The sequence below is a fragment of the Camarhynchus parvulus genome, chromosome 10, assembly GCF_901933205.1.
Source record: "Camarhynchus parvulus chromosome 10, STF_HiC, whole genome shotgun sequence".
NCBI lineage: Eukaryota > Metazoa > Chordata > Aves > Passeriformes > Thraupidae > Camarhynchus > Camarhynchus parvulus.
In genome coordinates this window covers 9,810,520-9,822,970 of record NC_044580.1, presented here as the reverse complement: position 1 = coordinate 9,822,970, position 12,451 = coordinate 9,810,520, and the positions used below count along the sequence as shown (strand labels likewise).

Genomic DNA, 12,451 nt, shown 5'->3' with positions numbered 1-12,451 from the left:
AGAAATGGAAACCAACTGTAGGTGTCCCTCACCCTGGGATGATGTGCTGTGTTTTGCTCTCTCCTAAGATGTGTTTGTCATTGTGTGCTTTGTGAATAGATACACGATCTGGCAACTGTTACCTGGACATCAAAACTCGGGGAGATAACGGTGGCACCTTCTGCAGCAATGAGATTGGAGTGGGTGTTTCCAAGGCCTCCTGCTGCTGCTCCCTGGGCAAAGCCTGGGGAGTTCCCTGTGAGCACTGCCCGCTGGTGAACACAAGTAAGTCTGCATTGCCTGGCTTGAGCACAGCCATGTGTTTGCTGGGATTTTTTCCTAATTTAGTCAGGTAGCTCAAATACTGGTGTGCATTTATTGTGGACTGGCTTCCACTTGTCTTCACCAGAAACTTTACTAGTCTTTCAGAAATTTATTCAGAATATTTTTATCTCTTCTGAGAAAGTTTGCTATTACACTGAAAACTACTGAACTATTTATGAAATGGAATAACAGATAATGTTACAGAGTAAAATCTAGTGTCTCTAGCTGGTTAGTTTGTAAATTTATGTTTAAATTATCTGTAAGAATCTGATCCATTTTCAGAAACAACTGTGCTGAAAATGTTTCTATTATCATATGCTCATAAATCTGTTTTGTTTCCAGCTGAATATAAGGTTCTTTGCCCTGGAGGGGAAGGATTCAGACCAAACCCTATTACAGTTATATTAGAAGGTAATGTTTGCAATTTCCTATATTTACATGTCTGAAATTGTAAAACTATATGGTGAGGGTCTTTTTTTTTTTTTTTCCATTGCAAACATTAATAAAATGTTTATGTGTTTGTTTGGGCAGATATTGATGAATGTCAAGAACTGCCTGGACTTTGCCAAGGAGGAAAATGTATTAATACATTTGGGAGCTTCCAGTGTCAGTGTCCATCAGGGTACTACTTGAATGAAGAGACTCGAGTGTGTGATGGTATGGAGCTTTCACTTAACCAGACTTCTGCTTTTTTCTTTGAAAATAATGACAGATCAATATGCAGAGAATGCATCTTTGCTTAAAAAGGAGCACAACCAGACTAGGCACTGTAAAGCTATAGGGTGGTAAAATTGAACAAGTTGAAATATTGCATTAAGAGGTGAAAATTCCTTCTTGACCATGTTGAAATAGATGAAAGTTTTTTTTTAATTATCATATTTTGATCAAAACCTGAAAACCCAACAATTTTTTCTTCTAAGTAAGACATAATTTGGTAACTGGCTATAAAAAAAAAAAAGCTGTTTGGTAATGAGCAATGAATAAGCAGTCAGATAAAAGAACAAATTTTCCCCCTGAATCTGGTGGACTGGTGTGTCCATGTATTTTTCCTCTGCTTTTTTCACTCCTGCTGATCCAGTCATCAAGTGAAAATATTGCTTGTACTGTAAAACATGTTCCTTTCCACAGCAGAGTCACAAGTATGTGTCACATTATGTGCCACACTCAAGTTGTACTGGATATAAAATCTCAAGCAACCCATCAAGTTCTAAAACTTCCTGTTGTCTGTTCTAAAATTTCCTGTTGTCCATTCTGCAGAAATACAAAACTTTCAGGCCCTAAATAAAGACTGAACCAAAGTGCTTCATCCACATTATGCTTACATAGCCTGACAGATGCTGAGTGGTCTGTCAAAGATACTCTAAAGTTTTAAGGCTGGGGAAATATTTTTGAACTTTTGGGAACTGAGGTGTTTTGGAGATGGTGTTGTGTTTGGTTTTGGTTAGACTTTTCTAAACAAAACTTAGTCTTTTGATGAAGTAAATGTGACATCTTGTGTTGGGAAAGTGGCTCACTTTCTCCACTCAGGCAATGCTCAGTAGGAACTGCACAGGGAGCCACTTTGGTTCTTTTCTAGATCTTAGAGTCCAGAATGAAGGAGATCCTCAAATACTATTTTTGTGCAACAGATGCAAAAGTCAAATTGCTGTTTCTGAGCTTTCCACACATATCGGAGTTCCCATCTTTGCATCACAGCTGGGCTTTCTGTGGCAGCACATTACTGAGACATTTTTGTTCTCAGAAGCACAACAAGAAAGCTTCTGTAGCCACTCACTCACTGCCTGTTTGTTCTCTTCTAGATGTGAATGAGTGTGAGACACCTGGCATCTGTGGGCCTGGCACGTGTTACAATACTGTTGGGAACTACACCTGCATCTGCCCTCCTGATTACATGCAAGTCAATGGAGGAAATAACTGCATGGGTGTGTGCTGGGGTTTCTCTAAAGTTTATCTTAGTGCTTTGGACCAGGGAGATCATCTCCCCTAAGAGTTGCCTACTGCATTGGCCTGAGGTTTTCTTAATTTTCACAGATATGAGAAGAAGTCTGTGTTATAGAAATTACTATGCTGACAATCAAACCTGTGATGGTGAGCTGCTCTTCAATATGACCAAGAAAATGTGCTGCTGTTCCTACAACATTGGGCGTGCCTGGAATAAGCCTTGTGAACAGTGTCCTATCCCAAGCACAGGTACATTTTTGTATTGCAAAGCTATCTGAGGGCCTTGGTAACATCATAATCACTCTTAGTGAGTGTAACACCATTAGAGATACTATGTCTTTTTTGCTCCTATGTGTGTAAAATGAAGGGATTAGTTGGCTCTTTGTCCTGGAGATGACCAGCCCTAGTCATGATGAAGGCAAATGTGGAGTGGTTTGTGTCCATGCTGCTGGGTTGTGCCTGCCTTGTGCCAGTTTCACTGTCTCAGAGACTTCATGCTCTATAATGATTAATCCATGTCTTTGCTTTGTTGATCCAGTGTTGAGGCACTGACCAAGACTTTATTGGTGTTGCTGCAACAAATAGAGGGTCTGCTCTGCTCTGCCTTGATTGCTGTTTGCCATGAAGGGCCTTTGTGCAGGCCAGGGGCTGGCAGAGATAGCTTGGTGTGCTCTGAGAGTGATCTGTGTTGAGCAGCCAAATGTAAGATGTGGGAGTGTCTCTGCTAATTGCACAGGCATACAGGACTCTTCCACACTGGGTGAGACTGCAGGACATCCCACTCTGGTTTGAGGTCGTTTGCTTCAAGAGCAGCTTCCTAGACACTTGATTCTTCCAACTTGTAGTTCAGGTTTATACGAGTCAGATCTGAAATTGTGTGCAAACACTGTAATGCACAGGGATAGGCATAAGTGGAGCAATATCAGCATGTGATCCCAGCTGAATGAAAACCCAAGGGAGCTGGCATGGTGAGTTTGGGAAAGAGGGTGCCTACCTCTGCATGCTCTGCAGGTTCTGAACGAGTAGAACTTTCTTGGCCAGAGCATATGATGACTTTTTGACTGATGATTAATTCCAAATGCTTTAATCACTGCTTTGCTTTCCTGTTGCAGATGAATTCTCCACACTCTGTGGAAGTCAAAGGCCTGGCTTCTTCATTGACATTTATACAGGATTACCAGTTGGTGAGCTGTAATTTATGTTTTGAACTAAATTCCGTGCTACCTCTGCCCAGGGAAGAGGGGAGGTTTGTTTTCCCAGCTTTGTTTGTTTTTTTCATGTGAAGAATAACAATTAAACAGTGTAATGGAGTTCAACCCTCTGTTTAAGTCAAACTTGAGTGCAAACTGGCTACTCCTTGCTGGCAGCAGTGACAGTTGCTGCTTGTAATCAAGGCAACACAGAGCTCCAAAGAAACTGTAATCAGGGCTACATGAGCAGGGCACAGATACTGGGAATGAGAGGTCTGGGAGTAAGGCCAACCAGCATTTGGTCTGAGAGGAACTGGGAGTCTTTCCTTCAAACTAAAGTAAGATTTAGTCTGACATTTAACATCAGTCCCCCTGGGTATTGGTTTGACACAAAAATCCTTTTTTCTGCTCAGCTGGAATATTTCTCACATATGTTATTGTGTGTTACATTTGAATCATGAGTAACAAATTGCAAAACAAAAAGAGAGAGAGAGGAGGAATTTTAGGACAAGGAATTGAGTAAATCCCTAATGGGACTCCCTTTTGTTTTCATTTACACTAAAATGCAAATGAAAAGCAGATAATGTACCCTGTAACAAACAGAGATGGCATATAGACAGTAATCAGATGCTTTAGCACGAAGCTGTTCTGTGGTGCAGTGTTTAGCTAGTTTGATGAAAATATTTCTAGTAAAGTGGGGAATGTAATTTTTAAAGAGGTTACAGAAATGCACAATATTTATTATTTTACAAGGTCGTTGCTTGGAAGCAAAGTTTCCCCTTGTAGCTATTAGCATTAGTCCGATTGTTGCAGAATCTGCTCAGCTAATTGTGCCCTTCCTCAGCACCAGCAGGGAGCCCTTGGGTGTTGCTAGCATGCACAGGTAGAAGCTGCAGCTGCAGTGCTTGGCATGTGTGCAGGGGTGTTACAGGCTGGTCTGTGCTGCCACAGCACGGGGCTGTGCAGTGCAGGAGCCAATGGGAACAGAAGGGCTGTCCCACAGAGCCCACCAGCACTGCCAGTGCCTGCACAGGCTGTGCTGAGGCTGGTGCACACACAGCTTCCCACAGCTGTGCAAATCACAGCTCTCCCTCTGCTTTGGGATCCAGGTGGTAGCACTCAGCCTGCTGCTTTGCACAGGGGTCACTCATGTCCCACAAACCTGCAGGCACAGGGTCAAGGAGAGCCCTCTGCAGGGGTGCTGCTCTGTGTACCCTCTAATATTTTTTACAGTCCAGTGATGTTATTGTCTGTTTGGATTAAAGTTTTATATAGTTACTCCAGGTGTTTGTTTCAGCAACAGAAATTGTTCTGGTTTTATTCATCCTGTATATGAGAGGACTCAAAATTACAGAATCTAATGTAGAAAATGAGGGGTTGGATCCAGCAGAAAAATAAAACAAACAAACAAAACCCACCAAAAACCAAAACAAACACAACCACATCAGCTGATGGAAACTGCTGTTAGCTGACAATTTCCCACCATATTCTATGACTGTGTACCTCAGTGCATATGTCAATGTTTACTGAAAGCAGCAGCTTTGGAGAAGTCTCTGAACTCTCTCATGTCAGAATATTAAGATGTGTAAGGGCCCAAGAGGCAAGCCATATAATTGTAATAGCAGCTGGGTTTTTTCCTGCCAAAATCAGTTACTTAACTGGGGTGTATATAAAGCATTGGCTGACCCTGGCTGCCTGGCTTAATCAATCTAATTAATAGCAATGTTGGCAGCACTTCAGATGTTACCTGTCATTGGCACTTTCAAACTCTTACATAAGACCCTGAAAGTCTTTTCAGATTAACTAGGGTAAAACAGTGCAAAACTAATTCTGAAGAGTGTTTGCATTCAGTCATGCTCTCCTGTGTTAAACCAAAGACAGTTCCATTGTCTCTCTTTGGCTCTTCCCAACAACTCCACTGTGGCACTTGGGAAGGTGATGAGGTTCATCAGGGCTGTGGGTGGGAGACATGAGGAAGGACGCGTCTTCCTCTGTATTCCTCTGTAGCAGAATATACCTTCAGTACAGAGAAGAGTCAGAACCTGAGAAAACAGGAAATTCCTAAATTTCCACAGTTTGGAGTGACTCACTCACTGTTCAGTTGGGAACATTCTGATGCTTGCATTATGTTTGATAATTATCCTAAAGGTAAATGCATAAGGACATACTCTGTAGCAGAAGATTCCATGAAGTTATCAGTACAAGTATTAAAAAAAAAATATTCTTGCAGATATTGATGAATGCAGAGAGATTCCTGGAGTGTGTGAAAATGGGATCTGTATAAACATGGTTGGCAGCTTCCGGTGCGAGTGTCCTGTGGGCTTCTTCTACAATGACAAACTCCTGGTCTGTGAAGGTAGAGTGCTCCTCTCATTCAGAGGAAAGGAGTTTCACCAGTGGCAGCTCAGACACTGCCAAATCAGAGCCTTGAAGGCATCCTTAATGAGGGGAAAATACTGCTATCAGTGTAATAAGTCTGTGTTAATTCAGACATTTTGAATTCTTTTGCATAGAAAATACCATGTTTTCTGTCAGACATCTAAGGCCTTGAAGGCACATGAGTCAGCAGAACTGGAAAGTAATGTCTTTTTTTTCCCATTTGACAGTAAAGCCAAGAAAAAAATAGTAGTATTGAGTCAGATCATGAGCACAATTTTTTTTTTAATTCCAAAATACTTTTTTTCTAATGGAACAAATATTTTTGTAAAAAATAGAAACAGATGGTTGTTTATTTCTAGTTTAAACATTCCCTAACATTGTATTAGTCAGTTTAATGAAGAAACTGAAGGTAGCATGAGTTGCTGTCATTCTCTGCTGTGTGTTATGACTGCTGGCAACAATGGGTGCTGCAGGCAAGGCATTGAGAGCTTTTGAGTAAAAGCTTCTTGTGTGTGCTGCTTCTAAATGAAAACCAATTACATTTCTAGGGAGATAAAGTTTTGCAGCACCTGAAGTAAAGAAAATGGATCAAAATTTTTTTGCCTAAAGCTTTGTGATGGTGTTTACATTGAAAGCTACTAATTAATACCTGCATGCTAAAAAAATATGCTTCTGACATATTTTCACTGCCAGCTTAGTGTAAAACTCAACTTCCTCTTTGTCTGGACAGATATTGATGAGTGCCAGAACGGACCGGTTTGCCAGCAGAACGCAGAGTGTGTGAACACAGCTGGGAGCTACCGCTGCGACTGCAAACCGGGCTACAGGTTCACATCCACGGGGCGCTGCGCCGGTGAGTGCTGGCGGGGCTGCAGGCACCAGGGGCTTCTATAGGGCTTGGAAAACATGTCTCCTCTCCAGAAAGATGGTATTTCAAATTCAAGAGCTCTTTTAAAAACTTTTAGGGCATCCCATAAACATTGAGGTAATTCCAGGCCTATCCCATGGATGTGTAAGTGGGAGTTAAAAACCTAAGTAGGTGTTTGTCTTTCCTTTTCTTTAGCCCTTGTCATGTCTAGGAAGGGAAGACCATTTGTTGCACTACCTTTCTATATTTTCTGATTTTCATTAAGATTTTCTATATGTGTTTTAGCAATTTATTTTCCGCTTCTATTTTTACAAATAATTCCCTGCTTGCTGCTGGAGCCTCTGTTGGTAAGGTAGACTTATCTGCTTGCCTGTATGTACTAACTAACTTGAGAAGCTTATTGTTGAATTTCCTAACTTTGATACTGATTTAAACAGGGCCCGTAACTTTATTTTTAAATACTCATTGAGTGGGACTGAACTTTTCTAATCTATTTGCTTTTTCTTACGATATCTTAGTCCAGAGAGGCATTGAAGGTATCTTACTTGAAGAATTGCTGAGATTTTAAAGAGTGCAGCGGGACAAGCTGCTGTAACTATTATATACTATATACATTTCTGAACAAAATAACAATTACAACGGAAGCTAGTTACATTATCCTTGGGTTTTTGCTTCTCAGTACTTGAGTTTTAGGAAGTGCACTTTTCCCTGCAGTGCAGTTTTTCATTGTTTCATGTGACCCTTGTGGGAAAAGGGTGTAGTGGAAATCAGAACACTACTATGAGAACTAAAACTTTGCTTTGTTAAGCTATGCAGTGGCACATGTAAATATTCAATATGTTCCTAATGTAATTGTTGTTGTTAAGGGTTCATTGCAGGAGTACAGGAAGAGCAAGGGGAGGTTCTGATATGGGTTACAATTCCAAAGATGAATTGGAACAAATAGTAATACTTCCCTGTATTTAGCTCTTATTTTATATGTGGTGAAAATAAAGTTACACAATTAGAGTAAAATACAACTGGTTGATAAAGTACATGATCCAGCAAAAAAAGGAAATTCCCAACCGCTCTGATGGGAGCAGAGAAGGGTGAGCACCTTGGATCAGCCATGCTACTGCATGGAAAGCTGTCACACCCCTGTAGTTTATGTGCTATTGAGTCAAACCCAATATATCACAGTCACTAGCTCTAGAAGTCCTGCATTTATCTTACCTTCAAGATAGCATTCTTCTGGTGCTCTCTATTGTGGTAAACTAAATATTTTTTCTTATAAATTGTTTTTCACATGACTATTCATTTGCTCACAAAGCACCAGAGAGTTACAGTTTTTCTTTTGTCTCTGCTCTCCTGAGCTGAAGATTAGGAGTTCTGAAGACAGTATTGGCTTTCCTTCTGCTTCCTTTTAGGTGTAATTAGCAGTGCTCTCATCAATAGCACTGGGAGAGCTTGGTCCTCAGTGCACACCCATCCAGAGTTACTCACAGCCCCATGGGAGGTACAGAGGTCCTGGGGATGGGGCTGTCAGGATCATCCATGATTGTCCCTTTGCCAAGTACAGTGCAGCAAGAGGCAGGAAAATGAATTTTAATACATGAAGTTCTTTGCAATTAGGAACAACTTGACTCTTACTTTTGCAATGACGTGAGGATGGTTTGCTGAGAAACTGTGTCTGCTTGGCTTAGATTGCATAGAAAGGAAAATTACTGAGCACTAGAGCCTAATCAATTTTAGTACAAGGTCATGGCAGCACCTCCGTGCTCATATTTTGGAGCTGTAGCATAGGAAGGAAGGAAGTATATTGAATCAAACCAGCTCTTGGTGGTGATGAGGTCAATAGAAACACCTCATTTGATGTTTCTGATTTGTCATGGAAAAAACTATGCCAGAGAGCAAACATTTTATTTGTTAACATTTTATTTCTTTCACTATTGATGGAATCCTGGGATCTGCCTGAAAGCATTTCTAATGAGAGTAGCAGGAAGCAGTTGGATATTGAACAAGTATAAGAGATGCCCTGCTTTTGTAAGGCAGCAATCACATGCTGGCAGGAGAGCTCTCCTCCTTCTCTGCAGAATTATACCAAATATCCCCTGACTCCATAGTGCAGTAACTCTTCTTGTTGTTTGAGCTCCGTCCAGTTTATAGGATCAGCACATTTCATGGACGCTGCAACATGTGTATGTGTGCCTGTTTTCCCACTGCATGATGAGTTGATAAATCCAGTGCCTTTTATCTCTCTCTAAGCCTAGTGAGAAAAGTGTGGTCTTCACTGTCCTTTCTGTTCTGCTGATTTCTGTGAGTTGATCATGCAATTTGTGCTACAATCAAATGTGGCTAAATGCGAGTAGCTGCTTTCATGAGAAGAATGCAAACTGTAGTTCATATGCCTCTCTCATATCTCCTGCAGTCCCTATAGAGCCCTCAGTCTCAGACCATTTCCAGTCTTGTTTCATTAATTCTGCTTTTCAAAGCCATGGTGATATGCTTTACCTCCAGAAAGAATTTGAGGTTGCTAAATATGATTTTTATGCTAAATTTTTTCAGGTCCACAAATACTGGAAGAGGTAATTTGCACGCAAATAAACCCCTTTTCTGGGATTTGCTTGGTAATGTTTTTGTCATCAATAAATTAAAAATTTTATTTTAAGTTAGGCCATGCACTGGATACTGTCTTGGTTGCTGGTAATGCATCTTTCCAGCCTTGTAGTTTAGAAGCCTTAACTTTCACTGCTCCTCTTTGTTTTCAGATCGGAATGAATGTCAAGAAATTCCCAATATCTGCAGCCATGGCCAGTGTATTGACACTGTTGGAAGTTTCTACTGCATTTGTCACAATGGATTCAAAACCAATGATGACAGGACAATGTGTATAGGCAAGTATATCAAATTAACTGAGCTTAGGCTCCCATTAAAATAGTTACTAAGCCTGTCCTCTCTGTAACAAGGAGTTGCATTACAGTATCTGAAATTGTGAGCATTTTACCACCAGAGGTGCACTGGCCATTAGAGATGATAAGAAGCTGATACTGAATAAAAACCATCTCATTAAAGTAGAGTGAACCTTTAAAATTACATATCCTGTCTAATAAACTGCTAATGCTTTCATTTTCAAAGAAAATATTTCATTTGTCTTAGAATTTTCTGGAGCATCTTGTATAATTTATTCCTTTGGGCAAGAAATTTAATAGATTAATATTGCAATGCAGCAGTTATATACAGCCTACTTGTTCATAGGGTGAATGAAGGGTAGATTTCTTGCCAGAAAAAAACCTTTTCCAGAAACAGTCATCTTCATTAAGAAGATTTAACCCATTCACAGCTGTCAGTTGTGTGTTGTATGAACAAATTGAAATTTCAGAATGCTTACAGTTAAAGATAGCTTACACTTACTTTGGGAAGGGTGATATAGGAGCCAAAGTAAAGTAAATGATTGTTGGACCCTTCATTATTTTTGTAGATGTTAATATTAAGAGTGTAAATGTATGTAAAATCTTCTTTTTGAGAGCTGTGACAATCCTTTTCCCTTCTGTTCAGTGTGGTGGCAGTGGGTTATTTCTCTGCTGTTCTTTTGTAGATATTAATGAGTGTGAGAGAGACGCCTGCGGCAATGGAACCTGCAGGAACACCATTGGCTCCTTCAACTGCCGCTGCAACCTGGGCTTCATCCTCTCACACAACAATGACTGCATAGGTGAGGCGTGCTGAGCACAGGCACGTGTTCCTGAGGCTTCCTCCTTCTAATAAAAAAGCCATAAGTACCATTAAGTAACCCTATTGTGTCAGTCTCAAACGGCCTCTTTGATTATGTGCTGCTCCCTTTTCTAGAGCCACTTGAATGTTGGCCCAAGATACAGGAACATTTGTTCCTGAGCATTTCCACTCCTGCTCTGACAATTTTATAATTTAGTAATTTCTTCTCACTTGCTTTTGAAATGAGATTCTGTTATCATTTACTTAGCTGATATGGTGGAAACAGAAATCTCACTTATCCAGTTTCCATTGTTGCTGATGTTTGACATCTTTCAATGTTATTTGTCCTAGACGTGGATGAGTGTGCAAGTGGAAATGGAATGCTCTGCAGAAATGGTCAGTGTGTGAACACCATTGGGTCCTTCCAGTGTCTCTGCAATGATGGCTATGAGGTGGCTCTGGATGGAAGGACTTGTGTTGGTGAGTGCTTTCTTTTAGGGTTGAAAAAAAGTGTGCCAAACCTTGAGCAGACATGCTTAGTGAAACAGTAGGGTTGGAGAGAGCTGTCACATTGCCATCTTTGTACCTAGCAGAGGGAAACAATGACAAGAGGACAAGAAGATGACTCCTCCCACTCCTGAGAAGTTCTTCAGTTTGATAGAATCAAAATTAAAGTGGCCACAGTTGGGGAGTTTTATTGAGATAACAGCAATTACCTGAAATAAATTGTCTTTCTTTTCTTCTAGATATCAATGAGTGTGCATTGGAGCCTGGAAAATGCTCACCGGGCACATGCCAGAACTTGGATGGGTCATTCAGATGTATCTGTCCTCCTGGATACATCCTGCAGAATGACAAATGTGAAGGTGTGTACAGCCTTCTTCTATTTCTTAGCTGCTCACAATTGTTAGCTATTCCCTTTGCATTTAAATGGGAGTAATGTTTAGTCCTTTCTGGCAGTGTATAGTTCTGAACTGTAGCCACTAGTAAGTCTCTCACTTCCTACAAAAGGTCTCTCCAACATTTGTTTGAACCAGAACTACTTGCTCTGAACCCTAGAAAAATATAATCCCAGGCTATTTCCTTGGTGGTACATTGCTGAAGTTTGCCCACTGCCTGAGGATTTGAAAACTAACTGTGGATTTTGCACTTGGGTTACTGCTTCCTCTTTCTTTCTTTTTTTGGGCTTTTTTGTTTGTCAAATATGATAGATATCAGTGATGATGTAAAATAGCCCTTTATGTAGTACAGCTGCCAGTGTAAATATTATTGTTTCTCATCTCTTTAATTACTTTTCTTACAGACATTGATGAGTGTGTGGAACAGCCAGAAATTTGTGCCCTGGGCACATGCAGCAACACTCCAGGCAGTTTCAAATGTCTGTGTCCAGAAGGCTTTGTATTGTCTTCCACAGGAAGGCGATGCCAAGGTAAGTTCATTCCTATTTTCTGGCATTTCAATATTTGTTTGCTGTTTCATAAAAGCCTTTTTAGTGAGCTGTTTCTAATACAGAAAGAAAGCTCTGGACTCAAACAGTGTTTTTCATAGGGAAAACATGATAATTCTGTAGCTGGGGCCAGATTCTGTCTTGCCCTAACATCTGTTTTTCATCAAACAGAACACCGCAATAAAAGGGGTGAAGTTAATGTTAACTGCACCAGGTTAAGCAAAGAAATTATGTTGTCCTGAAATCCTTTCTTGCACCCCTGGAAGAAATGTTGGGGCTACCTGGACTCTTGGTAGACAGCAACAAGACACAGAGATGGAACATGAACACAGGCAGGAGGCTCAAGGCAGCATTTATGGTTTTAAGATTCTCCTTGGCACTCACCATATTCACCATAACACTTGTTATATGCTATCCTCTCTGCAAACGTGGGTGGAAAAAAAGATTATTGGAAAAGTTTGCAAACAATGTTGTGTGGACAATAAGTACCCATCTGCTTAGGGAAATCTGAAGTGTCCTTTGGCTTCCAGATTACTGCATACACAGTTCAGAGCCTAAACATGGGCACTAACAGATGAGATGCTAAAAGCTGAATATCTAGTAATTAAAAGCCACAGGTTACTTTATTTTGTG

The 12,451-nt window shown here is 40.6% G+C and overlaps 1 protein-coding gene across 4 annotated transcripts in view; it reads left to right on the top strand.

Annotated features, from left to right (window-relative positions):
- Positions 1 to 12,451, top strand: part of FBN1 (fibrillin 1) — a 144,875-nt gene that overhangs the window by 112,604 nt on the left and 19,820 nt on the right. For all 4 annotated transcript variants that reach the window (XM_030954970.1, XM_030954973.1, XM_030954971.1 and 1 more), the window contains exons 38-50: positions 100 to 264; positions 646 to 714; positions 835 to 960; positions 2,103 to 2,225; positions 2,335 to 2,493; positions 3,357 to 3,428; positions 5,665 to 5,790; positions 6,544 to 6,666; positions 9,429 to 9,554; positions 10,256 to 10,372; positions 10,723 to 10,851; positions 11,118 to 11,237; positions 11,675 to 11,800. In XM_030954970.1, coding sequence (XP_030810830.1) covers positions 100 to 264; positions 646 to 714; positions 835 to 960; positions 2,103 to 2,225; positions 2,335 to 2,493; positions 3,357 to 3,428; positions 5,665 to 5,790; positions 6,544 to 6,666; positions 9,429 to 9,554; positions 10,256 to 10,372; positions 10,723 to 10,851; positions 11,118 to 11,237; positions 11,675 to 11,800 — 1,581 coding nt within the window. The remainder of the gene's footprint in view (positions 1 to 99; positions 265 to 645; positions 715 to 834; positions 961 to 2,102; positions 2,226 to 2,334; positions 2,494 to 3,356; positions 3,429 to 5,664; positions 5,791 to 6,543; positions 6,667 to 9,428; positions 9,555 to 10,255; positions 10,373 to 10,722; positions 10,852 to 11,117; positions 11,238 to 11,674; positions 11,801 to 12,451) is intronic.